The 27994-nt window shown below is 53.3% G+C and overlaps 2 protein-coding genes across 10 annotated transcripts in view; one reads left to right on the top strand and one right to left on the bottom strand.

Annotated features, from left to right (window-relative positions):
• ARSG (arylsulfatase G) overlaps nucleotides 1-27994 on the top strand; it is a 36980-nt gene that overhangs the window by 7498 nt on the left and 1488 nt on the right. For 3 of the 6 annotated variants that reach the window (XM_015879742.2, XM_015879743.2, XM_015879744.2), the window contains exons 3-12: nucleotides 13490-14163; nucleotides 14331-14518; nucleotides 15389-15436; nucleotides 15510-15621; nucleotides 15950-16087; nucleotides 18506-18690; nucleotides 19227-19307; nucleotides 22022-22130; nucleotides 25259-25379; nucleotides 27813-27903. In XM_015879742.2, coding sequence (XP_015735228.1) covers nucleotides 13970-14163; nucleotides 14331-14518; nucleotides 15389-15436; nucleotides 15510-15621; nucleotides 15950-16087; nucleotides 18506-18690; nucleotides 19227-19307; nucleotides 22022-22130; nucleotides 25259-25379; nucleotides 27813-27903 — 1267 coding nt within the window. In that variant the 5' untranslated portion in view covers nucleotides 13490-13969. Of the gene's footprint in view, nucleotides 1-7563; nucleotides 7790-9825; nucleotides 11625-13489; nucleotides 14164-14330; nucleotides 14519-15388; nucleotides 15437-15509; nucleotides 15622-15949; nucleotides 16088-18505; nucleotides 18691-19226; nucleotides 19308-22021; nucleotides 22131-25258; nucleotides 25380-27812; nucleotides 27904-27994 lie in introns of those variants that run through there. The other 3 variants (XM_015879747.2, XM_015879745.2, XM_015879746.2) reach the window with 3 other exon arrangements.
• On the bottom strand, nucleotides 1700-9708 carry SLC16A6 (solute carrier family 16 member 6). Of its 4 annotated transcripts, none has more exons than XM_015879749.2 (6): nucleotides 9620-9708; nucleotides 6681-6922; nucleotides 6003-6146; nucleotides 5331-5459; nucleotides 3476-4306; nucleotides 1700-2881 (listed from the first exon to the last, which is right to left on the bottom strand). In XM_015879749.2, the coding sequence occupies exons 2-6, from the start codon at nucleotides 6913-6915 to the stop codon at nucleotides 2640-2642; spliced, it is 1581 nt and encodes a 526-aa protein (XP_015735235.1). In that variant the 5' UTR covers nucleotides 6916-6922; nucleotides 9620-9708; the 3' UTR covers nucleotides 1700-2639. The 4 variants fall into 4 exon arrangements, with proteins under 4 accessions (XP_015735235.1, XP_015735234.1, XP_032304220.1 ...); XM_015879748.2 differs by lacking the exon at nucleotides 9620-9708 and adding an exon at nucleotides 8385-8627; XM_032448329.1 differs by lacking the exon at nucleotides 9620-9708 and adding an exon at nucleotides 8350-8369.

Raw genomic sequence — 27994 nt, 5'->3', positions numbered from 1 at the left:
ATTTAGTGCAACTACCCTGGTGATTCTTCGCTTGGTTTGCTGTCTAGCCTGGCAAGTAGAAAGCATTCTGCAATTGAGAGAGATGATAGAATAATGACATGATTGCCTGCTTCTTGAAGGCATGCAGATCACCTCTCTGAGTAGCACCATTTCAATTCCCACTCACACCCAGCAGCAGCGGCCGCTCGCAATCAGGCCTGTGCTGTAGGGGTTGACAAGAGTACCCTTGAGATCAGCACTAAGCTACCAGCTTCCAGGCAGCTCATACACAATGTGGGGTTACCCAAGCTGCAGGGCAGGCACACTGCTTCAACCCCAGGATGTGATAAGCAGCAGCACAGCCCTCCTGCACCAGCAGCCCTAGGGGGGGAGAAGGGAGATTCTTCATAATTCAAAAGAAAAATAATAATAATTTTTTTTTTAAAAAAAGAACAAGTTTATTGCAAAAACTCAGTGTTTAGAGTATTTCCAGAGACCAGTAGATACATTACAAACAAATCAGTAAATCCTGCTTTGAGTGCCTTGGCACCTGCCGGGCCGGCACAGCCGTGCTGCCCTGCTGGAGCTGGGACAGAAACGTGCTGTGAGGTCAGTGACAAACAGAGGATTTGAGCTGTATTGGAAACGGTTGTAAAAATAAAATAGTAATAATAATAGTAATAATACAGTAGAACCTCGTAAATCTGCAGAACGGAGAGCTTCCACACACACACAGAACCTGGAGGCCTTATTCCACTTTCAAGCAGAGTTGTAATAGCAAAGTGCTGTAGTGAGGTCTCGTATTACAAAGACTTCAATCACCTTACAATTATAGGCTACAGAACATTTACCAACGTGCTTGAAGTATCATAAATTAACAATAAATAAAAAGTACATCGAAACGCGACACATTTGATCATTGACTCACTGACTCACAACATGAGTCCTCTTGTGAGGGGTCTTCCAGTCCTTGGCGTGAGGTTCTGCTGGGGGTGATAAAGTGCTGAGGCACAGAAAAGGACACGAGATGCAGCGTGGATATGAGAGCTGCCAGGCAGCGGCAATGGGCTGCTGCAGCCACTTGGTTGCACGAGTGCCTGTTTCTTTATTTTTTGGACATCTAAGACAGAAAAAACAAATCAAGCACCTTCCCAAAGAGGAGTTTAACAGATTGTCCCACATATCTATGGCTGGTGGAGTACACAGACGTGTCAGTGTAGCAGTTAATGCATGATGCCACTTCCACTTAAATGCACAGAAATGCTTTTGTGTTTTGTTTTGTTTTCCAAAGCATCAAACCGAAGCAGACTTGTTTTTATTGATCCCCCTGAGTTGCCTAGAGGCATTAAGATGCATATAGGTGGGGTAAGCAAGCTTGTGTCACCGTGAGTGGGAACCTCTCCCACTAAGACTACATGAACAGCTACTACTTTGTCTGACAATTCCTTTTACAGATTAAATGCACGCAGGCTCCAGTTCATTTCTCCCTGAAGGCAGCAGCAAAGAAGCCTCTCACCGAGTGTGGGAGGAGGGGGCACTGCTGGCACCAACCCGCCTTTGTTCAGTGATGTGGCACAGACCTTTGTGCACCTGGAGGGGAAACTTTGGGGTACATTCAGACATGGTTAAAGACGTGCTGGGCCAGATCTTCCCTGCGCAGTGATCTGGTCGTGGCAGTGCAGCCAGATACACTGCCAGCAGCTGAGGCCTTACAGAAAGAGATGCTGAATCTGTGGTTTATTATTATTATCATCATCTTTTAAATAATAATTGGGCTACCTAAGGCCTATCTATTAAAAACTACGCTGTAAAATTAAGTTTCCTAATGATTTCACGAGCTAGCAATACAATATAGGTATTGAAAAGACTAACGCAAAGACAGCTTCCCACTATGCAGAAGATAATTTTTCCTCTCCAGTTATTTAAAATAGCGTCCTTTAACTATCAGAATAAATTAATAAATAGTTAAATTATAAACAGAAAATGAATAGAAAATAGTTAAGAAAAAAAAAAAAATCAATTGGGAGAAGAAAAATGACCTTATCGTGATATATGTGCAGTAATAACTGGCCATAAAGACATATGGAACCTCCAATTTCCCAGCATTTGTGACATTCAAGTTAATTAGAAGAATAATTGCAATGTTTTAAGCCGCTATCCAGCCTGGCCTCCTCCTCTAATCTGAAACGTCAGTCCATATTCTTCTGCAAGAAAATGCAGTTGGCTACTGGTATTGTGTGAAATACTCTTCTCTTGTTAGTGTAATTGGTTTCTGGACTGCAGAGGACTTGCAGCATGGGATGGAGACAGTCAGACTGCACCGCTGGCTTGAGCTGCATGGGCTGATTCTGCTCTTCAGTTTTTCACATGGGATCGGTCAAGACTTCAGCTACAGGCAGTATCAGAAAGCAGGAGTGCGCACCACATCTTCATGCTAGGCAGGAGCTGCTCTTTTGTGGCTTTCTATGGAGTTTTCAATTGGTTTTAAAAAAAAGTTTTTTTTTCTTCTAAGAATTAAAAAAAAAAAATAAGTTGTTGATGCGACTGTTCTGTTCACATTTAAAATTTCACATTCCCTTCAGAATGCAGTTTTAAAATGTGGAGCAGAGTTGACGTTTTCCGTAGCCTTACACCAAGGATGCTTGGTACAGGAGCGGTTTTTAAGCCACGCTGTCAGAGCCTTTTCCTGAATGATCTGCCTTCCCAATGTCCATGTCTATGAAGTCCTCTGGTGAGTCTTGTGTGCCTTCTACCACGCTTCCCTCCGCACCCGGTGGCTGCTGGTGGCACATCCCAACCCTGCACGGTCTCACCAAGGACAGAAACACAGCACCCATGACCGTGCCAGCAGCACAGGAATAGAAGGCCGAGCTGTAGTTTTGTGTTCTGTCCACTATGACGCCTATAGAAAACACATCAGTTAGCCACAACCTGCCCCCCATGCTCTTGCCCATCCCTCCCATAGCACTTTTAAACCTGGTACCACGGCATCATTATTTGCAGGCAAAAGACACTTAATGACAAATAGATGCTACTTTAAAATTAGCAGTAAAAACACCATGTTCAGTATGTACTTGCTAGGCAAGTCAGAGGATTAGTCACTGCAGGAACGCTAGGACTGTGATACTTCAGGCAGCTCTGTATTATGATAGAGACTGCTTTTTGGCTGAGTATGGTAAGAACACACGTACAGGGCAAGTAGTTTGCTTCTACCATTCACTAAACCCGGAAGTGAGGTCAGCACCAGGTGCCTGACAGGATCAGGGTTGCACTGCAGTATTTTTCTCTGCTCTGAGGTTCCTCAGTGGAGACTGCCTCATCCGTGGGACTCTGCAGAGCTGCAATGCAGCAGCCTTCTGGCTCCGAGTCTCCTCGTGCTATCTGCAGGTCTTTAGGGCAGCTCTATGACTAGGACTGGCAGAATGCTTTCTATATGAACCAGCACCAATGACCATCAAACACACCAAAAAACCCCCCCAGTGAAAGTGTAAGTTACCTGCAAGGGGTGGGCCAGCCAACCCAGAAAAGCTCTGAATGAAGACATAGACTCCAGCTGCAGAAGACATTCTTGCAATGCCAACCACGTCGTCTTCTGCCAGCAGTGGGATATGTGTGCCTGCTACTGTTCCAAGCATGAACCCAAAAAATATGCTACATGTCATCAACCCCCAGAATTCAGAGGCGAAAGGGAAGGCAAACAGTGCTACGGACAGCAGAATGACACAGATGAGTTCAATGTGGATCTTGCGGATCGGCTCTTTGTTGAGCACCCAGCCAGCTGAAATTCTGCCCAAGACCTCTGCGATCGCCATTGCAGACAGTATATATGCAGAATGGTCTTTGCTGATGCCAAGGCTGCGGCTCAAGGGAATGACATACAGGGAGGGAGCAAAGAATCCCAGGGTAGCAAATAAGCCAAAGAATGCATAACAGATAAAGCTATAGTCTCTCATCACAGAGAAGTCCAGTAGTTTGGTTTTTGGTTCTGTAGGGGTGCTGTTATTTTCAACAATTATCTGTACATGGTCCTTTGGTTCTTCACTTTTCGGCTCTGCTTTGGTGTTTCCAGGCACATTTTTGGGTGAGGTAGTTATTTCTACTCCTGAGTCAATGGACTCTATTGAGGTGCGTGTTTGCTCGTTTTCAAGCATGTACTTTGTCTCTGCAGGCTCTTCTGGAGGCTGCACCTTCACTTCTTCTTCTTCTTCTTGCTCTTTGATTATCATGGGTCGCAGCAGCGATCCACAGATGACAATGCTCAGCTGCAGCGCCCCAACAAAGAGGAGGCTGTATCTCCAGCCAATCTGCTCCTTCAAATGAGTGTTTACTGTGGAAAGAAACCAGAAGAGAGCATCACTAAGAAAATCTCTGCAGTTGCACCAAGCAGCTATTTGAATTCACAGCTAAAGAAGGCTCTGAGCAACCTGACTGAGCTGTATTTGAGCCCTGGTCATTGCAGGGAAGTTGGACTAGGTGACCTTTAAGGGTCCCTTCCAACTCAAAACATCTTCTGGGCTGGCACTGGGCTGAGGCCTGAGGTCCCAGCCAGGGATGCACGGGGACATAGGTGGTGCTATTTTTAGTGGATGAAAGTGAGCTTAACATTTGAGTTTCCTCTTACAGCTGACCCCACCCTGAAACCAGCTACTAGAGGAAGTCTGTTTTAGCCTCGCTCTAAGGTGCATGTAACTGCTTAATTGCAAGCCTTCATCTGCAATCAGCTAAGCTCTGTGATGGGTATTAGCTGGAAGCAAGCACGCACATCAGAAACCCATTAAAAGTGGGGGGGAATGACTTCTGAAGCTGTAACACACTGCTGGGGAGCAGGTGGTGATGGGGACATGCCACTTTCCTGTGCTTAAGATTGCTCCTAAAGGTTAGTGGGCTTGTGATTCGTACTGCCTTATGTTCTAAATAGCTGAAGTTTCTCAGTTTTATTTTTAGTCTGCGAGATCTATATAGGGAAGCAGCAGGTTGTGTATCAGTGTAGCATGTCCTGTTCTGCCTGGCAGTGCTGGGTGAGCTCAGCCCTTTTCCCAACCCCTGCCAGCACCTGGCTGTGCTTCTTCCCCTCTCCCTACTGTGGCCTAAGACAGCTGTGAGCTGTGCCCCTTGTGCTGGGGATGTGGGTATCCCTGCAGCACAGCTCCTTGGGACAGGGAAGGGTGTCAAACATGATTATCAGCTCTCCAGGATTACTTGTAACCCTGCCTACAGGGCATGAGCACCTGAGCAACCACCCATGGGCTGCAACAGCTCATAGGAAAACCAGTGTACACCATTGTGTTGGGAGAAAGATCAGAGCAGTGCTGTGTTTTAGGCATGCATGAATTGATGGCATTGCACTATACCTGGTGCAAAGAGGAAGACAGCAAAACATTCTCCTGTAGATGCCACTGCTGTGACCAGCGAACGTCTTTTGTCAAAATACTGTGATAAAATGGTGACAGTCGGGAGGAAAGAGAGGCAGTACCCGAGGCCTGTGAATAAATGCCAAAAATTGCCATAACAACAAGTAAGGGAAGGGGGGAAACACCGATGTTAAGTCAGCTTTCCCCGTGGCGAGATTACACAGTATCATTTCGGCCAAGTCAGCAAGTCACCCTGGAAAAAAAAAATCATTGGGGAAACCAGAATGTTATTATGTTTAAGTTGGAAGAGAGGAAAAAAAAAACAAATAACAAAAGCAAAACCCAAGAAAAAACAAAACGCCCAAAACCCCAAACCTGTTCCCAAACAGCCCGCGGTGTCACTTGGAGGACCCCATCTGCTCAAGGACTCAGCCTGCTGCAATCGCTCCCGTAAGCGAGGCAAGCTCAGATGTGAGCAGGACACCCAGATGGAAACAAGAGAAAAATAACAGGGAGGAAAAGGAGAAGAGAGAAGGTGATCCCACGAAGGGCAGTTCCTCTGGAGCCCAGCACTCCCAGCAGTCAGAGCGTGGCAGCATTCCCCAGCAGAGCTTGCTGGAAGCAGCGGGAGCAAGGCAAGCGTATGGCAGATTTAAGAAGAGGGGAACTCACCAGAAATGATGCCGATGGTGATGTACATGTGGACAACATTGTGGGCAAAGGAGGCGGTGATCATGCCGGTGCTGACCAGCATCCCTCCAGCCATCACGACGAAGCGGTGACCGAAGCGGTTGCTGAGCACCGTCGACAGAGGAGCTGGATGGAAAGAGAGCTGTGGTCAGCAACAGCACAACCAGCAGCTCCACCACCAGCCACGTCCTGCAGATACCCCCTGTCCCCTCCATGTGCCACCTCCCCATCTGCACGCTCAGTGGAGCATCGCTCCTACAGCACCACACAGCTCGTGGCAGTGGGATAAGAACCAGAAGAGACCAGGCTGGGTGGACGACATGGAAGAAACCTGCAGGAGCAAATGGGTTTTGGTGAAGCTCAGGTTATATTTTAATCTTTTCCCACCGCTGAGTCAGGTTTCGATGTTCTGTTGTCAGTTTCGTCTCCTTTGAGAGCTGAACAGCTGGACAAGGGCCCATGTCATTGTGTCGTGCAGGAGCTGCAGCTCAGGGAGACCAGGGGACTGGGACAGCCATTAGGTGGTGTCTCAAAACAGCCACAAAGCCTGGAGGCTGCAATCTCTCATGGAACCATTGGGACATAAATCCTGATCCCAGGCCTCTACGTGCTGAGTCAGCAGCAGGACTGCACCTTCCAGCTCCTGCCCTTTACTCTTACCTGTGAAGGTCTGCACAAACACACAGATGGATATTATCCACGATATCCTGCTGTTGGTTTCATCAAAGCTTTCCATCAGGTCATTGAAGAAGACTCCAAATGATTTTATAACGCCGTACGTAAGAGCTTCCACAAAGAAGAAAGCCACAGCGATCGCCCAGCCCCATCCTCCGTCAGGCACTTTAGTATAAACATTTGGAGCAGTGCACGGCATTTTTACAGCTTTGACCGTCATTTTTGATCTGGAAAAGAAGAGAGAACAAACCAGGCATCAGCTCGAGATGAGTTCTGCTTCCCAATGCATGGCTGAGCAGCTGGCTTGGAGCTGCAAGGCAGCCCCTGTGCTGCTAAGGAATTAAATCCAGGAGTTGGGCTCAAGTTCCTCCCCGGACAGTCCCAAAGGGACCATTTCTACCCACGCCCTTTGAACCAAAGACCAGAAACTCTCCGCTCAGCACCGAGTTGAGTCGTTCCCATCAGCAAAACCCAGCGATCAGCTGCGTTCCAGCTCAGCGGGATGGATGCAGTTCGTGAAAGATCCACCGCGGCACCCAGTGAGAGCTGCTGGGGCTGTATTGCTTCCCAACAGCACCCAACTCCCACCCGCAGCCCTTTGCTGGGCACTGACATCTTAGGGCCGCCAGCACCTCGGGGTGCTGCTGGTTCCCCGCAGTGTCGGTCAATGCCACCAGGGCACTGCAGCACGCCTTAAAGCCCCCAAAACGGCACATCGCTGAACGTCGATGGCTGCTCAACTCCTTTGGGAACACACCTGTACCCCAAAAAGCAGCATCCCCGTGTTTGTCAGCACATACAGCCCCGGCTCCGCTCCGCACCGCGACACCTGCGCTGCCCATAGGGACACGGTCCCAGCGCCGCCTGCAGCCGTCACCGAAGAGGGGCCCCAACCACAACCCCCCCCAAAGGCATTTCCCTCCTCCATTTTACGTTCGGAGGAACCCTGGGCGGCTCCGGCAGCGCTTCCCCATCCCACGGGGGAACTTCTCACCCGGCAGCCGACGGGGCGGCACCCATCCGTGACCGTGGGCGGCCCCGCGGGACCCCCACCCAAAACCAGCACCCACCGCCCCAAACTGCGGCACCACCAGGTGGGTCGCGGCCGGTGCAGGGCTCCCGGGGGAGGGGAGGGGGGAAAGGGGGTTGATTTGCAACCAGCATCAATTCGGGAAAGGGGAGGGGGGAGGGGAAGGAGGGAGGGTGGTACGCGACCACCGCCGTGCGGTGCCTAAAGTTTGTGGGAAGTGCCGTGATCCCTCCCGAGGGGCCGGAGCTGGATGTCTGTGTCATGGCACGAGGAGAGGAGATGGGAAGGAAACACGTTATTAAAGGCAGAAAAATAAAAAAGAAATAAATAAAGGGGGGGGGTGGAAAAAAAAAAATGATAAACCTCAGCGTGCAGAACGTGCGTTTAAAAATTAAAGGGAATTAAGGTGAACCATGCGGGGAAAATAAAATATTAAAGATGCCGGAGCCGAGGGACGCAACGTGCCCCCCCTTCCCTGCATCACTTTCCGAACATTTCAGACCTGGTTTCTGCAGCGCCGGGGCCGCCGGCTAAAAATAAAGGGATGCGGAAAAGGAGGGGGAGGTGGGAAGGAAGAAATATATATATATATTAAAATAATAAGGAAAAAATAAGAAAGCCAACCTTGCCCCCCTCTCTCTCCCCTGGTGCCCACTCACCGGGTGCTGGCGGCGGGGCGAGGAGCGGGGCTACGAGCTGCCCATCCCGGCAGACCCTCTGCGGGGCGGCGATAGGAGATGCCCCGATGCCCCGCTGCCCGGCGGCCGCTCTCTGCTCCCGCTGCCCGCGGTGGCGGCTGCTCTGTGCTCGCTCCCAGCCCCTTATATACCGGCTAGAGCCGGTCTCCGCCGGCGGCTCCGCAGCGCCATGTGCGCGCCGGGCCCGGCTCGCCCCAGCGGCGGCGCCGGTACCGCGTGTGCCGCGGAGGGGCGGTGCTGGGAGCGCGCATCGCTCGTAGGGGGGGTTGGGGGGTTACAGTGGGACCGATGGGGTGGCCAGGCACCTGCTGGCTGCCACTGTGAGCGGGGATCCTCAGCACTGCTAATAGGGGGTCCCTGACTCTTGTACTATGGGGGGGTCTCCAGCCTTGGGGTAGTCCTTGATGCTGCTGCTGGGTCTGCAGCCTTGCTTGCTGGAGGGTCCGTAGCCCTGGTACCTGGAGCTCCCTGGGGTAGCCCTGCTGCTGTGGGGTGTTCATTGCATGTGGAGGGTCCCTGCCCTTCTTTTAGGGGAGTAAACTCTTGGAAAGGGCTGGCAATAGCAGGACACGGGGAAATGGTTTGAAGTTAAAAGAGGGAAGATTTAGGTTGGATGTTAGGGGGGAGTTCTTTACTAGGAGAGTGGTTAGGAACTGGAACAGGCTGCACAGGGAGGTTGTGGATGCCCCGTCCTTGGAGGTGTTCAAGGCCAGGTTGGACGGGGCCCTGGGCAACCTGATCTAGTAAAGGTGTATGTTTGGTGGCCCTGCCAGGCAGGGGGGTTGGAACTACATGATCCTTGAGGTCCCTTCCAACCCGGGTCATTCTGTGATTCTGTGACCCAGCTGCTGTGGGGATCCTCAGCCCTTCCCAGCCTTGGAACTGGGAGAGACACCAGCCCAGATGGGTCCATAGTCCTGGTACTGGAGCGTCCCTGACCCTCTTGTTGGTGGGGTCCCTGGCCCTATTACAAAGAAGATCTCAAGCCCTGGTGGTCTCCAGGCTTGTTACTCAGGGATCTCCAGCCCTGCTACCCTGACCCTCTTACCAGGGGGTTCTCCAGCTGTGCTACTGGAGGACCCAGCCGTGGTACTAGGATGTCTTCAGTCCAGTTACCAGGGACTCAGCAAAAAAAATGTGATATAAAGGGTAGAGGGGAGTGGGCAGTGCCTATGGGGAGCAGCGTTAAGCATTACCAGGAAAAGGTCTGGGTTTGTTCCATCACTTCAGCTCAGTGAGGACTTGCAGAACATGGCACTGGGTTTGCACCGAAGCTGTGTGTCCCTTTGTTTGCAGGATGGTGGGCTCATAGGGTTCTAGAATGGCTGGGGCTGGAAGGGTCATTCAGGCATCAGTGCTGCGGTGCCCAGCTCGCTGTGCCAGATGTGCCAGGCACGGATGGACTCTGCCCACTCTGCTGGGGTGGTTTCAGGGCTTAAGGCTCATGGACAAGGGACTTTTGCCCACAGATAACACAGCTGCACACTGTACCCCTGCCCCGTGTGCCCTCCTGCACTGTGCTGGGTGCAGTTTGCTGGGGCAATGTGTAACTTGCTGATTCTGGCTTAAACAGATAGAAAAATAACCCAAATGAAACTGCTCCTCCTTCAGTTCCCAACCTGTCAGTAAGCCCCCGGTGCTTTAGGTTGGGCTGGAGTCCCTTTGTCTTGTTGTTGTTATTACAGTGCAATGGTCGGTTCAGTGGGCAGCAAACTTCTGGGAGGTTGGGTAAAGGCAATACAGGTTCCACCTGGTAACTTAGACATAACCAACCCATTGGCCACTGATGCTCTTGTGTTGGCAGGGCAGCTTGGCGCTGAGCCTGCTGTCCCAGCTGTGGCTGGCAATGCACCTCTCACGTTCCCATTACGCAGCCTTGCCTTGGGGTTGCCCTCCCCAAGCTGTAACTCAGCCCAGCAATGACAGCATGAGCGCTTACGGGACAACAAAACAGGTTTGTGCCTCCAAGGGAGAAATAAGAATGCAAATATCTTTGGCATGAAATAAAACCCACACAAAGGCGTTTGCTCTTCGGTGTTTCTTGTAGTACGTTGCATCTGTCCCTTGGCTTTGCCTTCTCGTTCCTTTCCCTGCTGCTTCCCAAGGATTTGGGGAGTGATTTGGGGTCTTGAAATGATGGGACTCTGCGGAATGCCATGAAAAGCAGAACCTGACCATGGGCACAATGCAGGAGGTGGCTGCTGAGAAGCAGCATTTCACCCTGCCCCGTTCTGCCCATGTGGGGCAGAGACACGGAGCTCAGTTATTTGGCTTGGGTCAGTCCAGCACCTCTCTGTGTGTGTAATGCTTTCCCTCAAAGACCAAACAGTGAGATGAGTGGGAAACATTCTCCGGTCTCAGGATCTGGCAGAAATCCTAGCAAGTCTACAGAAGTATGTTTTTGTCAGCGCTGCTTATTCTGTGAGGGGAGCTTGTATAAACTATTCCAGCCGGAAACCTTTTCCTGGAATGGAGTTCTGACAGCTCAGAACACTGTCAGGACAAGCGTTACCAGGAATGGGCTCAGCTCTCACTGCAGAGGCTGAATGGGGCGGTGAGAACTGCTCACACACAAAGCACTGCCTGCCTTTTGCTGCGCTCAAATGAGAAGATAGAGCACCTGTGTGTGGTAATGTGGAAACAAAACAAGCTTTCCCCTTAGCAGGATGTGTCACCATCCATCCCAGAAGCTGGATGACCCCTTGCAAGCAGCAGAGCTGCGGTTTGGGTTTCTCCTGTCCCTCTGCATCCCCATGTGTGTGGGACCACAGGTGTCACCGAGCTTCACGAGCCTGAAAATGTGAAGGAATGTGAAAAATGTGAAAGTCATCGTGCTGGCCCCGAGACTGCAAACTTCTGGTTAATGTGTAATAAATACATGGCGGATCCTCCTGGCTGGAGCTCTATTGCTGGCAGCTGGGAGCTGACGGTGCCATCCTTGGGCACAGCCCCAGAGGTGCCTTTTCCTATTCTGCCTTTCCCAGCGGTGTCCTGCAGAATCTGTGGGGCTTTTCTGAACTGGTTTGTCTGGTTCCACCTTTATCCCCCTCTGTTGTTTTTGAATCATGTTATCTAGCATGCAAAAGCACACTTTCACTTTGTTCCACAGCACCCATCTGACAGCCAGCTGAGCAGCGCTGGCACTGCAGCACCCTGAACCTCAGTGCAGGTTGGGGAATGGAAGAGGTTGGATTCCTGCAGGTAATGCTGGAGGTCGGACCCGCCGATGGGGAGGGTTTATCTGGCACAAGGCAGAGAAGCGCGTGCCGCGTCGTCACGTCCCACTTTTCCATTTGTCTTTCTTAACATCTTTTGGAAACGGCTTCTGAAATCGGAGCTCAGATTCCTTGTCTGACAGCAGCGCATGAGTTTTGGCCCGGATGACTTCCCCCCCCCTCCCCCCCTGTAAATTAAGAGAGAATAGAATGTCCTTTGAAAACGCTTTTGATTGTTTTCCTTAGCTGTGTTACGCTGCTGTACCTCCCCAAAGCAAACAGGAACCCCTGCCAAGTTCAGGGTGACTCCGCTATCTGGATGCTCTGAAGGCGTAGGTGTGCCGGCCGCCTGCTGTGACGTATCGCCCCTGCCAGGCAGTGTGCCAGGAGAGCCCTGCAGCTCTCATCTCAGTGAGCAGCTTCTGGGATGATGGAGTTTTTACATTTGCCCCCATTGTTTATTCAGCAGAGGGTGCGTGGGCTGCACTGGGCACTGAGGTGGGCACTGAGGTGCTGGTGATACTCCCCATCCATCCCCCTGCCCTGTCAGCACGCTGACAGCCCCAGCATGTCACTCCTGTCCCCAGCCCTTGCGGGCTAAAGCATCACACCGGTGTGGTTTTTCCTGCCATTTCTGGATGGGAACCCCTTCAGGTGGTCTCGCTCCAGTCCCTGTGGGGGTGGTGGTCCCTGGGAAGGGTTTTGTGCTTCGCAACAGGGAACAAATCTTCCTAAAACCATTCAGTGTTGGTGGGGAGGAATTGCAGGCACAGCTCCATATCTCTCTTTTGTTTAGATAGTGCTTATAAAATCCTGCATAGGTTTCTGGATAGACACGTTCACCTGGGTCAGTAGGGGAAAGGAGAGCATTGGAGCTTTAACTTGGTCCTCCAGCTGTAGAGCTACAACGGGGCTGAGGTCTTCCCCATGCCCAGGTGAATCGATGCTTTCAAGCCCCTTTCATCCCCAAAATCCCAAGGGCTTCTCAAAGAGATTGCAGGCGTTTTCAGGTTGTTCTGCAGCTGGGTGTGCAAAGCTGAGCTGTGGCTCAGAGTGCAGGATGGCCTCCTGACACTGCACCCATGGCTCGTCCTGCTGTGCTGCTTCACCCAGCACTCAGCTCATGGAGAGCCACAGGGAGCTTGTGAGTTAAAGCTCCAGGCAATGAATTATGAATCGAGTTCTGTCCCTAATCACCGCAGTGCTGTGATGAAAGCCCTGATTCTGCCCATCTGAGCTACAGCCCGAAGCTTTTAAGTCACGCACAGCGAAACCTGCAAATAAACTGTTCTGCCAGCTACAAAACTCTTGGCCTACAGATGGGGCTCATCGTATTCCCTCTCTTGCTTCCTTCTGTCACGTTGTCCTCGTTTGTTTGTGACCGTTCCCTCCCTCCTCTCCCTTGCACTTTATCTCTGTGCCTCTTGTCCTGCTTGGCCACACGTCCCCATGTGCTCAGGACGCTGGGTTTCATAGCTGTTAGTTTTTGGGTTGTCTGCTCTTGCTGCCTCTTTGCCACTTGGAGGCAAATCCTGCCCTATGCAGCCACCATCCCAGCTTACCAGTTTCAAGTGCTGCACTTCCTTCTCTAAGCCTAAAAATGTCAGGGCTTCATTGCATTTTTGGTTTGTCTGGATTACTGCATGCTTCCAGCCAGGAGCAGCCATCCCTGTGCACCAGGTAATGGGGCAGCAAGAAATGCAACATCAAAGGCAAAGCCTCAATGCTGGATGAACCATTCCCTGCAGGCTGTGACCACGGAGGGGCTGTTAGGATTAGTGTTAATTAGGGTTAGGATTGGGGTTAGGGAGCTTCTGCAGGTCCTGATGGCTGCTTGTGTCTCTTGCACAGGAGTTCCTGCAGCGGCGACCACCTGGATGAAGGCAGAGGATTCCTGATAGTTACCATTAAAGCTGCGGTGATTCTTCCCCACGTGGGACACTTCAGATAGCTGGGAACAAGGCCTGCTGCCAAACTTGTGCTTGAAACCCTACACAGGAAAAGCCATTTGTCAGACGTCACCCCAACAGGGGCTGCTGAATTCGAGTGCGCTTCTGGAGGAAAAAATAACAGTTTGGTTTTGTGTTTCATTAGATATTTACCAGGAAGGAAAGAAAGTTAAAAGCAGAGTGACAGTGACTTCAAAGAGGGTGTCTGAATTGTAAGAATAACACTTTTGCTGGTGCTGGTTTGAGGAGAAGCAGCTGTGCCTGCGTGTTAAGGATGGAGCAGGTGTTTCAGCCAGGTCAGTAGCTGAGGCCTTGGAGCAGTGCCTGGCACAAAGCCTGGCCCTGGAGGAGCATTTTGGAGTGAAATCACCCTGTTAGCACCATGATAACTCCAGCCCCACGCTCTGTGCTGCTGCTCACCATGCTGGTGGGGCTCTGCGCTCCCCCAGCAGCACAGGGGAAGCCAAACTTCATTGTCATCCTGGCAGACGATTTGGGCTGGGGAGACCTGGGGGCCAACTGGGCCGAGACGAAGGAGACCCCACATTTGGATGAGTTGGCTGCCCAAGGGACAAGGTAACAGTGCATCCCCATTCTGAGCATCCCTGGTACCTCTGTCCTGCTTCAGCTCCTTGTTCCTGGGGCTCTGAGGGCTGTGTGTGAGCTGGGAGGGATGGGGCAGCTTAACGCTGAGCACATTTTGCAAGCCAAGACAGAAGGTTTATTTTCTGTTCATTTTCCAGGTTCGTGGATTTCCACTCAGCTGCCTCCACCTGCTCACCATCCCGTGCCTCTCTGCTCACGGGGCGCCTCGGTGTGCGCAATGGGGTGACCCACAACTTCGCCATCAGCTCTTTGGGCGGCCTCCCCCTCAATGAGACCACGCTGGCTGAGGTGCTGCAGGCAGCAGGGTACAGCACAGCAGCTATAGGTAATGCCCACTAGCCACGCCGTGGCTGAGATGAAGGTGCCCAAAAAGCAAGTTCCATGGGTAGGCAGGGCAAGTGCTGGCAGCTAAAGGATCAGGTAGGAGAGATTTTGCACTTTTCCTTCTCTTTTTTCGCAATCCCTTATTTTCATATTCATATTCCGACACAGCCTGAAGTTTGGGCCTGCCCCAGGTTTCTTTGGAAGCTGAAGTTGCTTAACCCTACAATGGGAACGCTGAGTTTTCCTAAGAAAACATGAGTGTGCAGAGCAGTGCTGCCTTTGCACGCCCTGGGTGGGTGTGATGCTGAGTGTGATGCCGCAGGGGCTGGCAGTGCAGGTTGGGACACTCTGTGCTGCTGGGCAATGGTGCTGGGCACCCTCCTGTGCACACAGTGCAGTGTGAGCCATCTGAAAGTGCATCAGGCGGTTCTGAGTCCTCTGCACGTGGAGCTCCCCGTGATCATGTGTGTGTCGGGGTTGCATTGGCACAGAAGCCCTTTCTGTCTCTTCTCCCCATTAATTGTTGCTATTCCCCTCTGATATCGGTGTGTTTGGTGCAGCCTCAGGACACTGCAGATCAGAGGATGAATCCGGTTCTTTGGGATGGGTTGGGAAGTTGTCTCCTCTGAACACAAACACATGAAAGAGCCTTTTAAGGCTGGAGATGGTTGATTTGCACAGACATGAGATACCTTTGGCTTTTTTTTTTTCTCCGGATTTCTGTAAAAAGAAATCCAGCCAGCACAAACAAGTGGCCTTTCTTGTTGCTAGATTAAAACCTCCTGTACCGTGTCTTGTGGGTTTTCACTGGTGACGGCAGCGCCCACGGCTGAGTTCACCTCCCAAATGATTTTCTGTGTTTTCCATGCAGGCAAATGGCACCTGGGGCACCATGGCCACCACCACCCCATCTTCCGTGGTAAGGACATGGTGGAGCTGAGCTGAGTGCCCAGCATTCACTTGGCCCCCACTGACACCCACTTTTCCTACAGGGTTTGACTATTACTTTGGGATCCCCTACAGCCATGACATGGGCTGCACAGACACCCCTGGCTACAACGTGCCACCCTGCCCACCCTGCCCACAGCACGGCACAGCCACCAGGTACAGCTCTAGTGAAGACACACCACACACGGGGCAATTTGAGTGCTGGGGTTTGGGGTTTGTAATCTGCAGTCCCATGAACTGCTCCCTGCTATGGTCTCCTCCCTCACGTTCCTTGGAGATGGCATGGAGAGGTGAAGCATGGGGCCCTGGGGTGGTGTGGCTGGGCAGAGAGCAACCTTTACCACGGGGACATCAGTGTTGTCCCTTTTCTGCCACCCTTGGCAGTGCCATTCTAAAATCTGGGTGAGCAGTGGGCTCTGTGCCCACTCTCAACCACTGCCGTCCTTGCTGCGGTGATGAGACATGCAATGATTTCTTCCTGCAGCCCCACCAACAAGGACTGCTATACGGATGTGGCCCTTCCTCTCTTTGAGAACCTCACGATCATCCAGCAGCCCGTCAACCTCAGCAGCCTGGTAGAGCAGTATGTGGAGGCAGCAACACGCTTCATCCAGCAGGCAAGGTGAGGGCACCATGCACTGACCCCATCCCCATCCCTCTCCCCACACCAACTCATGGGGCTGGAAAGCACTTTCTGCTCCTCCTGGGGCAGCCAGAATTCACATGCCTAGAACACACAAGCTCAGCTGCACAGTGAGATCTGCGGAGATGGAGTCTCCAGGCTTTGTTTTCCAATGTTCTGGGTAAGGAAGGAGCTGCTCGAAGGTCCCACAGGGCTCCCATAGAAGTGTTTTGGCCTTCAGAGAATCACGTGCAAAGGGATTTATAAACATAAGTTTAACCACAGAGGTCACAGCCTTTCATCCGGGGGCATCTTCATGGCTGGATGTGCACCAGCATCCAGGCTAGCAGTGAAGGGAAGCACCATCATCCATCCTCCTCTGTGCTGCTGTCATTGTGGCAGTGTCACCCAGAGGTGACAGGGGAAAGTTGCTGGGCAGCATCCTGGGTGTAACACCCAAATAAAGGCCTTGGGGTCACCACGCTTCATGGATGACTTTCCCCAGCAGTGCAGGGAAACACGGAGCCCCAGTTTTGCTGCTCCCCAAGGAGACAGCAGCCCCCAAGCTCTGTCTATGGGTTTGGTAATGCTAATCCCTATTATTCAGGGATTAGTAGCTGTGACTTTGCAAAACGCCTTTCTGCAGCTCTGTAAGAGGCCAACTGAGGGACAGAGCCCGCTGCCTGGCACAGCTCGGAGCTGCTTGTGCAGGGGGGCTTGGAAAAGGTCTGTGTGCTGTAGGGGCATAAAGAAATGGGAGAGGCAGAGAGAAGACTACAAGGAAAGGGCTGTGTCAGGGCTCTGGAGAAGTCTGGGCACTGTCTTGGGGTTATCTGCGTTTACAGAGAACAGGATTAAACAGGTGCCTGCCTTTCCTCTCCTTTGATGGTTTATTTCAGTTTTCCTCTGCCTGACTCACTCATTATGGGGCAACGAAAAGAACACAGGATTTGTCATCTCGGTGTTTTTTTAACCAGTCGTGTCAAGGTTGAGCAATTCAGTGAGATTTTGCTCTGGCCAGGACGCTCAGAGCACAACAAACACAGGAGCAAAAGCCAAGGACATCAAGTCTTAAGTTATTGATTAAATGTTTGCTCAGTATTCAGGAGAGGGGCTGAGCTATGAAATGTAGATGCAAAAGGCGAGCAGGGTTCTCAGTTGGGTGCCAGGATAACGATCCCTGCACGCTGTTTTCTACCCATCTGAGAGTTCCCCTTGGGTTGCATGGGACAAACTCATGCTAGGGCTCTGGGCATGAGCCAGAGCGATACGGACAGAATGAGAAAACAGGCCTCCCCCATGAGAGCTGTAATCACAGGCTACGCTGGAGCACTGCTGCTGATAACAAGTCAAGGGGATGCTAAGCATTTTTTGCACGGTGGAGGAGGTTTCTGCATGAAGCCAGGTGGTTCCTTGCAGGGCAGGGCTCAGGCAGGTTGCTGTGCTCTGCTGACAGTGGGTTATCAGTGGGAGCTGAACCATGCTCCCCTGTTCCAGGGTGTCAGAAATGCAATGGTGCTATGCAGACAGAGGCAGTGCTTTGCAGCTCCAGTTGTAGAAATATGCAGCCAGCCCCCCCTGTTTTCTAAATCCTGGTAGTTTGCAGGGTGCTGAAAGGGCTCAAATAGATGCGGGGTTCCAATTCTGCTCTGTAATGGGATGGCTACTGTGTGAGATATCTTACTCTGAGGTGAGTGATGCACAAGGGGCAAAGGAAGGAATTGCAGTTCAGTGGCAGCCCCCAGCTCTCTCTGGCCGCAGTGGGGCTGTGGGGCACCCACACCAGAACATCCCAGGGATCCGGCCCCTCCCCACCATCCCACCCTTCCCTTCCGAGCTCCCTGAGGAAGAGCAGCCACACTGGAGGAGATAAATATAGCCATAAACAAGAAAACAGGACGTGTCCTCTGGTGATTTAAAAGCAAACAGCCGCCCTGCTGCCTCCCCTCTTGTATAAGGGGAGGAAGGGGAGCATCGATGTGGGGCGTTCTGCCCATGGCCGATGTGCTGTAGGATGTGGGAGATGGAGGAAGGGATGAGCTTGTCCCAAATGAGGACGGTCAGCACCCGGGGGAGAGGAAGCAGCACTGGGGAGGTTTCAGTGGGGAAAGAGTGACTCATGAAGTGAAGATGTGCTGTCCTGTTCCTTCCTCCCAGCATGGTGCTGGGGCAGGTGCTGCACACCCAGTGCTGCCCAAGCAGTGCTCTGGGAAAGTGTCTGCTTTGCTGGGGGCAGGCGGCCTCTGCTTTCATTCCCCACTGTGGTTCTTTGAGTTTTGGGTGGCATGGTTTTCCTCCATGAGCTATAGCAAGTTTGCAGCTCCTACAAGGGAGAGCCACCACATCACGTCCCCTGCTCAGCTGTGACCCCCTGCACCTCACCCTGACCTCACTAAACTCTCTCCTTTTTACTTTCAGGAGCAGCAGCCGTCCCTTCTTCCTCTATCTGGCACTGGCCCACATGCACGTGCCACTGCACATCACCCCACCATCAGACAGGGGCATCTATGGGGCTGCCCTGCGTGAGATGGATGCCCTGGTGGGACGTATCAAGCTCCTGGCTGACAACTATGGGAAGGGCAGCACGCTGCTGTGGTTCACAGGTAAAACACTGCAACCAGCTGTGGTGGTGGTGGGTTATAGCTGTGTACCAGCCCCAGTGGCAGAAGGAAATGGGACCAGTGTTTTTCCACAGTCCTTGATGTGCTGTGACAAGGAGACCAGTTGGACACAGACTGTCACTGTGAGGATGTGGCCCCTGTGCTGGCCCTATGGGCAGCAGCTCAGCCAGAGCCCATCCTGCCTCCCCCCTCCTGGGCACGGCCTGCCTAATTGAACCTCAAATTCACACTCATTAAGAAGCCCAAATCCACTGGCGCTGAGCAGCCTCCCTAATGAGGACTCTTTGCTCTTGGCACAGGAACTGCTCTGCTGCTCATTAGTGCCCAGAGCTGGTGACAGCCGCTTCTGTGCCCCGGCTTTGCTCCAGCCTCTTACCTGGGACCCCCAGAAGTGGGCCTCATCCCTCGGAAACAAACCAGGGGGTGGGGAGGGGTTGTGGGGGCTGCTTGTCCTCAGCCACCCTGCAGAGTGGAGGTGCCCCTGCTGCTGCTCACGGGGACGTTTCTGTCTCTTGCAGGTGACAACGGCCCTTGGATGCAGAAGTGTGAGCTGGCGGGACGCCTGGGGCCACTGCTGGGGACCTGGCAGAGGGCACGAGGTGACCTTAAGGGGCTGGGGGGGCTGCCAGGGGGAGGTACACAGAGCTGATGCCAGACAGCCCTGCTCTGCCTGCAGGCGGAAAGCTGGGGAACGCTTCTCTCTCCTCAGCCTTTCCAGCAGCTTCTTATATTTCCAAACAGACGTGGTGATGCATCTGTTTCTCAGTTTTCCCCTAAAACTACAACCAGGTCAGACTGGAGCCCCCAGGTCCCTGTTACCCCAAACCTTTGGCAAGCTGATGGTCAGTGGCCGCTGCTTTCATCCCTGGGGTGCTTCAGTTCCTGGGATCTGCAGGTGATGGAGCATTGGGTTCCTTCCCTTCATCCACTCAGGTCTCAGTGCCCCTGCACCCCTCCTGGCTCCCTGAAGCCCAGCCTAGCAGGAGTTGTATTTTCTTTCTAACTCTTTTTGGTTTTTTTTTTTCTTCTTGTTTTGTTTTTATTATTATTATTATTTCCTCCTTTTCCGGCCAAGCCATCTGGTTGGTGGGTTTCTTACAGCCGGGGCAGCCAGAAGCATGCATGAGTCAGGCATTTCCCACTTCTGCTTGTATTACGCACTGTAAATGTGTGGCGGGTTATGTTTCCCCGTTCGCTCGGGGTCAGTGCGGGAGGGGAGCAGCGGGGGGGACACGAAGGCAGCTCTGCTTTCCTCATCTGCTTCCTGACACCTACCCGGGGGAGGAAGCCGCTGCTGGTGCTGTGTGAGCACGGCCATGAGGCTGGCAGCCGCTGGCTCCCCCCTCTCCCTTTTCCGGTTCCCAGGGTCCTTCCTTTGGGTTCTTCAGCCCTGGGAAGAAATCGTAACCTTCATTTTCTTAGTAAACAAGCCCTGCCGACGACCTGGGTTTCTCTTGAGCAACCAATGGTCACAAGCCGGAGCATATGGTACAGGCAGTGCGGCGTTCGGGAACAAACCTACAAAAACACGGCCCCTTTCCAGCATCTCGCTGCCCACATGCAGCCCTGCCAAAACAACACTGCCCTGGGGAGTGCAGGACGCTGGAGGAGGGTGGGCTGCCCACAGCCACCAGCTGGTGGTCAGATGGCCTCCTCCTGAGCATCTCCCCCTCCCCAGGCCAGGAAAGACATAGAGGAAGGGGAAGAACTGTTGCTCAGGGTTATATACATTTCGCAGAGCTTGGCGTTTCCTTTTAGGGTCCAACCCAAATTCCAGGAATGTTTTCCACTCTCTTCGGTGCAGTTGGCTGTTGCACGCAGAGCTCAGCAAACACAAGTGCTGGACCCCCCAGCTCCAAATTGAGAGCAGAGCTTCCCTTCCCACCCCAAAAACCCCCCACCCACCCAGAAAACCCAACCCCATCCCTTGTTCCCAAGTGCTCAGGAAGGGATACACATGTGTGGGGATGCGGGTATGTTCAGAGCCAGGTTTGGAGGGCTGCAGACCCTCTGAGGAGTGGGGACACAGTGATTTTTGTCCCTGCATGGGAATGCTCAGCTCTGTGTCCCTGGAAAGTGGCCTCATGTTGTTGCATTATTCCTGATCTGGAGAAAAATCCCTGCTTGGGTCTGGGGTGTCACAGCCCCGTTCAGTGCTGAATGGGGGAATATGAGCTCATGCAGTGCAGGCTCCCAGCCTGCTCCACAGCTGTACCAGGCAGACTGCAGGGAAACAGGGGTGCAGTGTCTGTCCCAAGGCTGCTCTGGCTGTTGACTGGTGGACAGACAGACAGCCTTGCTGCCCTGCTCCTGCTGCCCTCGGGCTGCTCGTTGTGCATCAAATCCCTTGAAATGCAGGTGCAAAACTGCGAGGATTATTTAATGCTTGTTATAATTGATATCATTTCCTATGGGAGCTGAACATGCAGGAGATGCGATGCGTCCCAAAGCGCCGTGCCTGGCTGTGGGGTCCCGCAGCAGGAACATCCCCAGGCTGCTGCCTCTGCCAAAGGAAATGTCTGTGGGCACGCACCGTTGCCATGTGCACACTGAAAGCCAGGCAGACAAAGGGCAGCGGCCACTTGGGAGCTCCGTGCAACGAATGGGGCTGGGATGTTCCCTTCACCCCATGCCCAACCCCTTCCCCATGGCTGCTCGGGGCCCTTGGTGCTGCAGCAGAGGCAGCAGCTCCGTGACACCCACCAGGATCCCCGTTATGCTGCTCAGCACCTTGTTTTATTGCTCAGCACCCCCCACTTCCATCTTCAACCTCCCACTGTGGTGCTCAGCCCTCCGTTGCACAGGGCCTTGTGGCTCTCCCACTGCTGTGCTTCCCAGACTTAGTGCCAAAGAAACAAGGAAAAGGGTTAACTGGTCAGCAGGTGGGATTGCTGCAGGGTCAGCAGCGGGGATGTATTTTCAATGAGGCTGGGGACCATCAATGTGCTGTCTGGTTCTGCACCTTGTGCACACACATGGGCATGGCTGGGAGCCCCTGGAACAAATCCCTGTGTTCTCTACCTGCCCCAAGGCGTGAAGGTGAATGGAAGTATTCAGTTCCATTCCTCATTACTCACTGCTGGAGTAGATGTGAAAGCAAAGGCAATGCCAAGCTGAGCTCCCTGTTTCTTGTAATAACTCCTTCAGCTCTTCTCCCTCCCCTGAGCCAGCTCCAACCACTGCCACCTTCCTGCCTTTGGGTGCTCTGTGCCCCAGGTCACTCCTGTTCCTGGGGCAGCTCTGGAGTCAGAGGGTCCCCACTGCTTCACATCTCCCATACAGGGGATGCTGAGTGCTCTGTTCTCTCTTGCAGGAGGCAGCCCTGCCAAGCAGACCACCTGGGAAGGAGGGCACCGGGTGCCGGCACTGGTGTATTGGCCTGGCCACATCCCTGCCAAGCGGAGCAGCCACGCCATACTAAGGTAGGGATGGTTTGGGGAATGGGGTGGGCTGTGCCTGTGCCAAAGCTTCATGCCTGGATCTGCAAGGTCACGCTGCCACACATGCTGACAGCTCCAGAACCATGTGGTTACCTGGGTCTTGGCAGCACTGGGGCCCTGGTTGGGCATTGCCCGGGTTGTTTATGACACCGCACTTTTGTCCTCTCCCCAAAGACTTTAATGCTTCAGCAAATAGGAGCTGAAAGGTCTTTTTGTGTGGCTGGCGGATCTGCGTTAGCAGCTGCAGGGCTCCGTGCGTCTCTTCCCCGCGGTGGCTGAGTGCCTCCCGATAATTAAAAGATGACGAGGTTCTCTCTCTCCACCGAGAAGCAGGCTTAGGCTTTGTGGTTTGCAAACGGCTTAATGTGAAGGAGGGTGCGGTTGTGGGAAAGGCCATCCGGAGGGACAGCGCTGGCAGTCAGAGCAGCCCCACTGCAAGGGAGTCCTGGGCTGCTCCTGTACATGGGTGAGAGCAGAGGGGATGGGACATAGTGGGGATGGTGGCACTGCAGGGTCTGGCACAGAGAGAGCGGTATGGCAGCAATGCTGCAGCTCTCCTTGCAGCTAACCTTGCAGTTCTTGCAGCACTCGCATCCCTCCTCGCAGCAAACAGCTCTGGGATTTCTGTAAGGCTGATGGTTCCATCATTCACTGGAGTTCTGATGCTTGGTGATTGATGAGTGCAGTAGCAGACACCCCCTGCAAATCCCTCCCTGCATGGGGAACCCCAGCCTGCGTTCCCCTGCACGGAGCAGCCCCAGGGGACCCGGTTATCTCCCAGCCCTTATCTCCTGCATTTCCCAGATCCAGTCTAGCAGGTTGGGCGGCTGTAAATGCAGACAGCTGCCAGCAGCAGGCTACACTGCACACACCGCCTGCTCACCCAGGGGCTCCACCATTCCCATGGGGTTTCCTCAGCTCTTTATCATTATAACTTTGTAGTCTTCTGAAGACAAAGCTGCGACACTGGGCCGGATTATACCCACACATTGGCTACAGGGCTGTGCAGTTCCAGCCGTGTGTTGTCACCATGCTTGTTGGCCACAGTCACCTCTGTGCTGATGTCCCTCCACTGAGCCCCATTACACCTCGAGGCTCCTCCAGGACTCACAGCCCATCCCGCTTTTCACCACTGCTGACCCAGCTGCACAGCTTTGCTTATTCAGAAATGCCTACAGGGGAGCCTGCCTCCGCCGTGGAAATACAAAGCCAACAGCCCAGGGAGGTTTTATAAAGTTCAGGCGTGTGACACAAACCAACCCAGGGCAGGGAGCTGCCAGCTGTGGGCTGGGGTTGTGCTGGCACATGGCCTGACCCAGCTGTGCAGCCGGAGCTTTGCGGCACGGTGGGTGTCACTGTGATGGGACACGGGGCTTCTGGAAACATCAGTGGGGGTCCCACCCTAAAATGCTTCTGAATGGAGCAGGTTGGTTCATCCTGTCCTGGACAGAGGTTGGGAGACTTCTGCTAAGCAGCACATAGGGCTGGGCAAGGGCAGGTGTTACCTGCGTCCTCCTGCCCCAGGGTTAGGAAATGCTGGCAGCGGTTACAGCCTGACTTGGGAGAGAGCTCCCCACACCCTCCCTCCTTCTGCCCAGGGCTGTGTGGCATCACCTCTCCTCGTTACCTCCCTGCCAGGTGAAAGGGGGTGAGTGTGGCCGGCGGCTGGGGAGGCAGCACATGGAGCTGCATGGACTTGCACCCGCACACCGCGCCCTGCACAAAGCTGCCTCGTCAGCTCTTCTTAATTATAACTAATGGTGGGAGCCTCCTGCCATGCCCTGCACCCTGCAGGGCACTGAGGAAGTGGGTCAGTGGAGTGGCCAAGGAGTGAGCAGAGCGCAGGGCCTGGAGCTGGGAGGGACAGGGCTGCTGCTGTGAGTGTTGAGATCAAGCTGGGGATTTGGGGCCGGTCCGTACCCATGGAGCCCTTGCTAAGAGCTGAAAAATGCCTCCTTTCATCCCAGTGTGTTGCTTGCACCTGTCTGACACTGCCCCAGTTCTTCGTGCTTTGCCCTTTTTGCAAGCTGTAATGGTTTCCAGTGGAGTCCAGCTGCTGATTTAGGGTAACTGCATATGGGATGGGTGCAGACACATCATAGTGCTGGGGTTGCACCCAGTGGGTGCTGAGCACTGCAGCAGCGATGTGGGGCGGCCCCGTGCAGAGCTCAGTGTGATCCTGCAGGGATCCAGCTCTGCACAGTGGGGAGCCGAGGTTTTTAGTGCCTCCTGGCTGCTCCGTCCGTCTCCACGAGAGCTGCATAGCTGGGGCTGCCTTTCAGCTCTCCTCAGCATTGTTTGTTCTTATTTGTCCTCTCCGTCTCTTAGCAGCTAAATTAAAACTCATTGAATGGGAGAAACAGGGGCCCTAAAGTCCTGGGCTGTTTGCTCTCTCTGCTCACGCAACAGCCTGTGTGCACTGGGCGAGGGGCCCTGCTCCTACAGAGTGAATGCTGCTGTGCCCCGGGGTGCTCAGCTGGGACCCAGAGCTCTTGGTAGGGTGCAGGGTGCAGGGTGCATGGTGCAGGGTGCAGGGTGCAAGCATCACCCCAGCCAGGCCAGCTGCCCAGGGAATTCAGCGCTGCTATGTGTCCTTGTGTCACTCGCCCATGAGGGAGATGAGCCTTGCAGCAGGACTTGCCTTCGCTGGACTTGCTTGCCCTCTATGTCAGCACGGCAGCAATAGGGCACCAGGTCACCCGTGCAACCAAGACCCAGCCCTGAGAGATCTTTTGTGGCGGAGGCCCCTGAAAAGAGAGGATTATGGTGGAAATGCTGACAGGCATTTTGGTATAAGTGCACAAAATAGCACCGCTCTCATTTTCCATTCTGGCTGCTATGGCTCGTGCTGCGCGAGGCAAAAGCGAGACCACATTTTCCTGGGGCTGCGGGATCTGCTGGGATTGGCGTAAAAAGTCCCTGTGTGAGCAATTTCTGTGCAGGGTGACCCGGTGCCTTCTCTGTGTTCCCCGGGGGGGACAACGTGGTGGGGGCTGCACCCTGCTCTGCTATAGGGCAGCAGCCAGGGTTCCTCAAGCAAGGGGTGGAGGGGTGCAGGTGGGGCTGGGAGCTTTGCTCTGTGCTCTGATGGAACCTGCTTCTTTCCCCAGCACCCTGGATGTTTTCCCCACGCTGGTGGCCCTGGCTGGAGCCAAACTTCCCCCAAACAGGCGCTTTGATGGAATGGATGTGTCCCCAGTTCTCTTCGGGCTGTCAGACGTGGGACACAAGGTAAGGAGAGCCCCTTCCTGGGGACGTCCCCGGATCTAAAGGGGGGCTGTAAGAAGGAAGGGGACAGAATCTTTAGCAGAGTCTGCTGTGATAGGACAAGGGGAAGTGGTTTCAAACTGGAGCATCGTCCCTCCTGTGGCCCCACGGGTGCAGCACAGCGCTGCTCCTTCCAGGTCATGAGAGGTGCACAGGCATGGGAAACAAAAGATCCCCAGAGCTCAGACCTCCTTCTATCTACTTTATTGATCTTGACAGATAGCGATGTAATTAAGCGCTTCTTCTCTGAGCTCCTTGGCTCAGAAACGTGCCCGTTATTGATGTGTGAGTGGGGCAGGCAGCCCCATGCCCTGCAGCTCTCTGCCCCTGCAACAATAGGAGCTGCTGACAGCTCCTTCAGGCACCAGAAACACAGCTACCAGAACGAGAAGTATGGCAATGTATTTTTCTCAGAATTTTACAAGTTCTTCACTGAACTGAGTAAAAAGAAGTTTGGCTTTAAAGCAGCCCCGCAGATAGAGCCTGGTTTTGCTTTTCAACTCGGCTCTCCTGTGAACACCACGAGCCTGCTCCCAGCAGGAATCTTGGATCTGCTAGCTGCGTCCATCAGGGTTTTGGTATTTAGTTCGTATTTATGGAACCATCTACTGAACCATGAGATAAACCGTGGGAGCGGATGGGATGCAGCTCAGGGATTAACCCTCTTCTTGCAGAAGCACAGCAGTGTGGGGCTGCCCTCACCAGCCCCCAAACTGGGGCTGAGTCCCCAGCTGCTGCTGCCCTGCTGCTCTCAGGGTGTTGTGCTGCTCTGTCCCGTGAAGGTTTGTCCCTGCAGACAAGCAGCCTTCAGCACACTGAGCATCGCCCCGTGCTCTGCTCATCCGCGCTCATCCCCTCCCTGCTCAGCAGTGGGAGCGCGCGGTGCTTTCATCTCTTAATGGCAAAACCACCTTTGATGTCGCAGGGTTTTCCTTGACACAAATCCTCCCGAAGCAGTTCCTCTTCTCACCCGGCCGCTGGATCCACTCACGCCTCTGACAGCTGCTTTCCCACTCAGGCGGGTGGGGGCTGAGCTCACAGTGCGGCCGTAACCTTGCTCATGTCCCAACCCGGCTCGGCGCCGGCACAACCTGTGACGGAGCTGGGCAGCTGCCAAGGCCCTGTTTTGAGCAAAGGCTATTTACAGTAAAAATAAACACATCACACGAAATGTATCAAGGGTACGAGTGTCAAACAAATACGCTCTTTCCATCAGCGTAATGTCAGGGCTGTGCTCCTCCTCCCCACGCACAGCTCGCTTGTGAAAACAGCCCGGAGCTCTACGTGCGGATGGAGAGGTTTTTCTTTCTTCTTCCTATTTCTTCCTTTTTGTTGTTGTTTTTAATAACGAAGTCACTGGCTGCAAACCTGGGAATGTTTCCTGAAAGGGCTCAGCTGAAGCAAACTCTATATGTGCGCACTCAGTCCTCATAGGTTTCCTTAGCACAGGGGCTCCAGGAGGCAGCTCACAACCTTACTTGTGCTTTGCAGCCAGACGGCACCACGCAGCCCGTGCTGCTCATTAAAGGGGACAAGCAAAGCCGAGCTCAAAGGCTGGAAGCAGACAGACAGGTTCAGTTCTTGCTAGTTTGGCTTCAAGCACCCTAAAATAATTGCTGATTTCTGCTTTGGAACCGCTTGCTTCTTCCAGAGGTGTGCCAACATGAGCGGATGGCAGCATGGATTTCCTCCTTGCAGCACTTACACCTCCGCAGCTCAGATTTTCTTCATTTTTTTCCCCATAAAATACCGTTCTAAAACTAAGTTTCGGATGCTGTTTTTGCGCCCCTTGCCCTACAACTGAGAGCAACAGAGGAAACTGAGAGCCATGGGAAGTTCCCCCCGAACTGTGGCCTTGCTGGGGGTGCCGGGCAGAGCAATCAGCGCTGCCGGACACCTGCTAGGTCATTACAGCACTGATCAGCTGTGAACACTGTTACTAAACTTGGCACCGCAGCTGCCTACAACTTCGGCAGATGTTTCTAATTTTTAGCACAGTGGAAATTTCTTGAATCACTTTTAAATTCAATTCCCAGGGAGGAAACCTCTGGTGACTCATCACTCAGCGAAGCCATTGGCTCTGCAGCAGATCCGATCAGAGGGACGCGCTCACCGCACTGTCCAGCTCACTTGTCTCCTCGCTGCCCCGTGCCAAGGCATCAAGTGTCCTAAATACCAAAGAGCAGAGACTCGACCCACCCCTTCCTCCTTCCCTTCTTCCTCACACCCCGACTCTGTTTGTGGGCACAGCAGGCACAACTTGGGTTGTTGCTGCAGCTCCTGGGCTGAGCGGTGCCTCTGAATGTGTGTGTTTATTGGGAAGGTGATGCCATGTCAGGAGATCTTGGGACACAGCAGGTTTTCTCTGCAGTGGGCTGTGTTGTGTTCTTCCTTCAGATGCTGCTTCACCCCAACAGCGGGGCAGCGGGGAAGGACGGGGCGGTGGAGGCGCTGCGGCTGGCTCAGTACAAGGCGTTCTACACCACAGGTAGGGCAGCTGCTTTACGGAGCCTAAAGTCAGGACTACAGCTTCTGGAATTCTCTATTCCCTGCAGGGATGGGTGAAAACCAAATCAGAT

Source organism: Coturnix japonica, chromosome 18 (assembly GCF_001577835.2).
Source record: "Coturnix japonica isolate 7356 chromosome 18, Coturnix japonica 2.1, whole genome shotgun sequence".
Lineage (NCBI taxonomy): Eukaryota > Metazoa > Chordata > Aves > Galliformes > Phasianidae > Coturnix > Coturnix japonica.
Note: the sequence above shows the minus strand (reverse complement) of the source record. Positions and strands in the feature narration are given on the sequence as shown.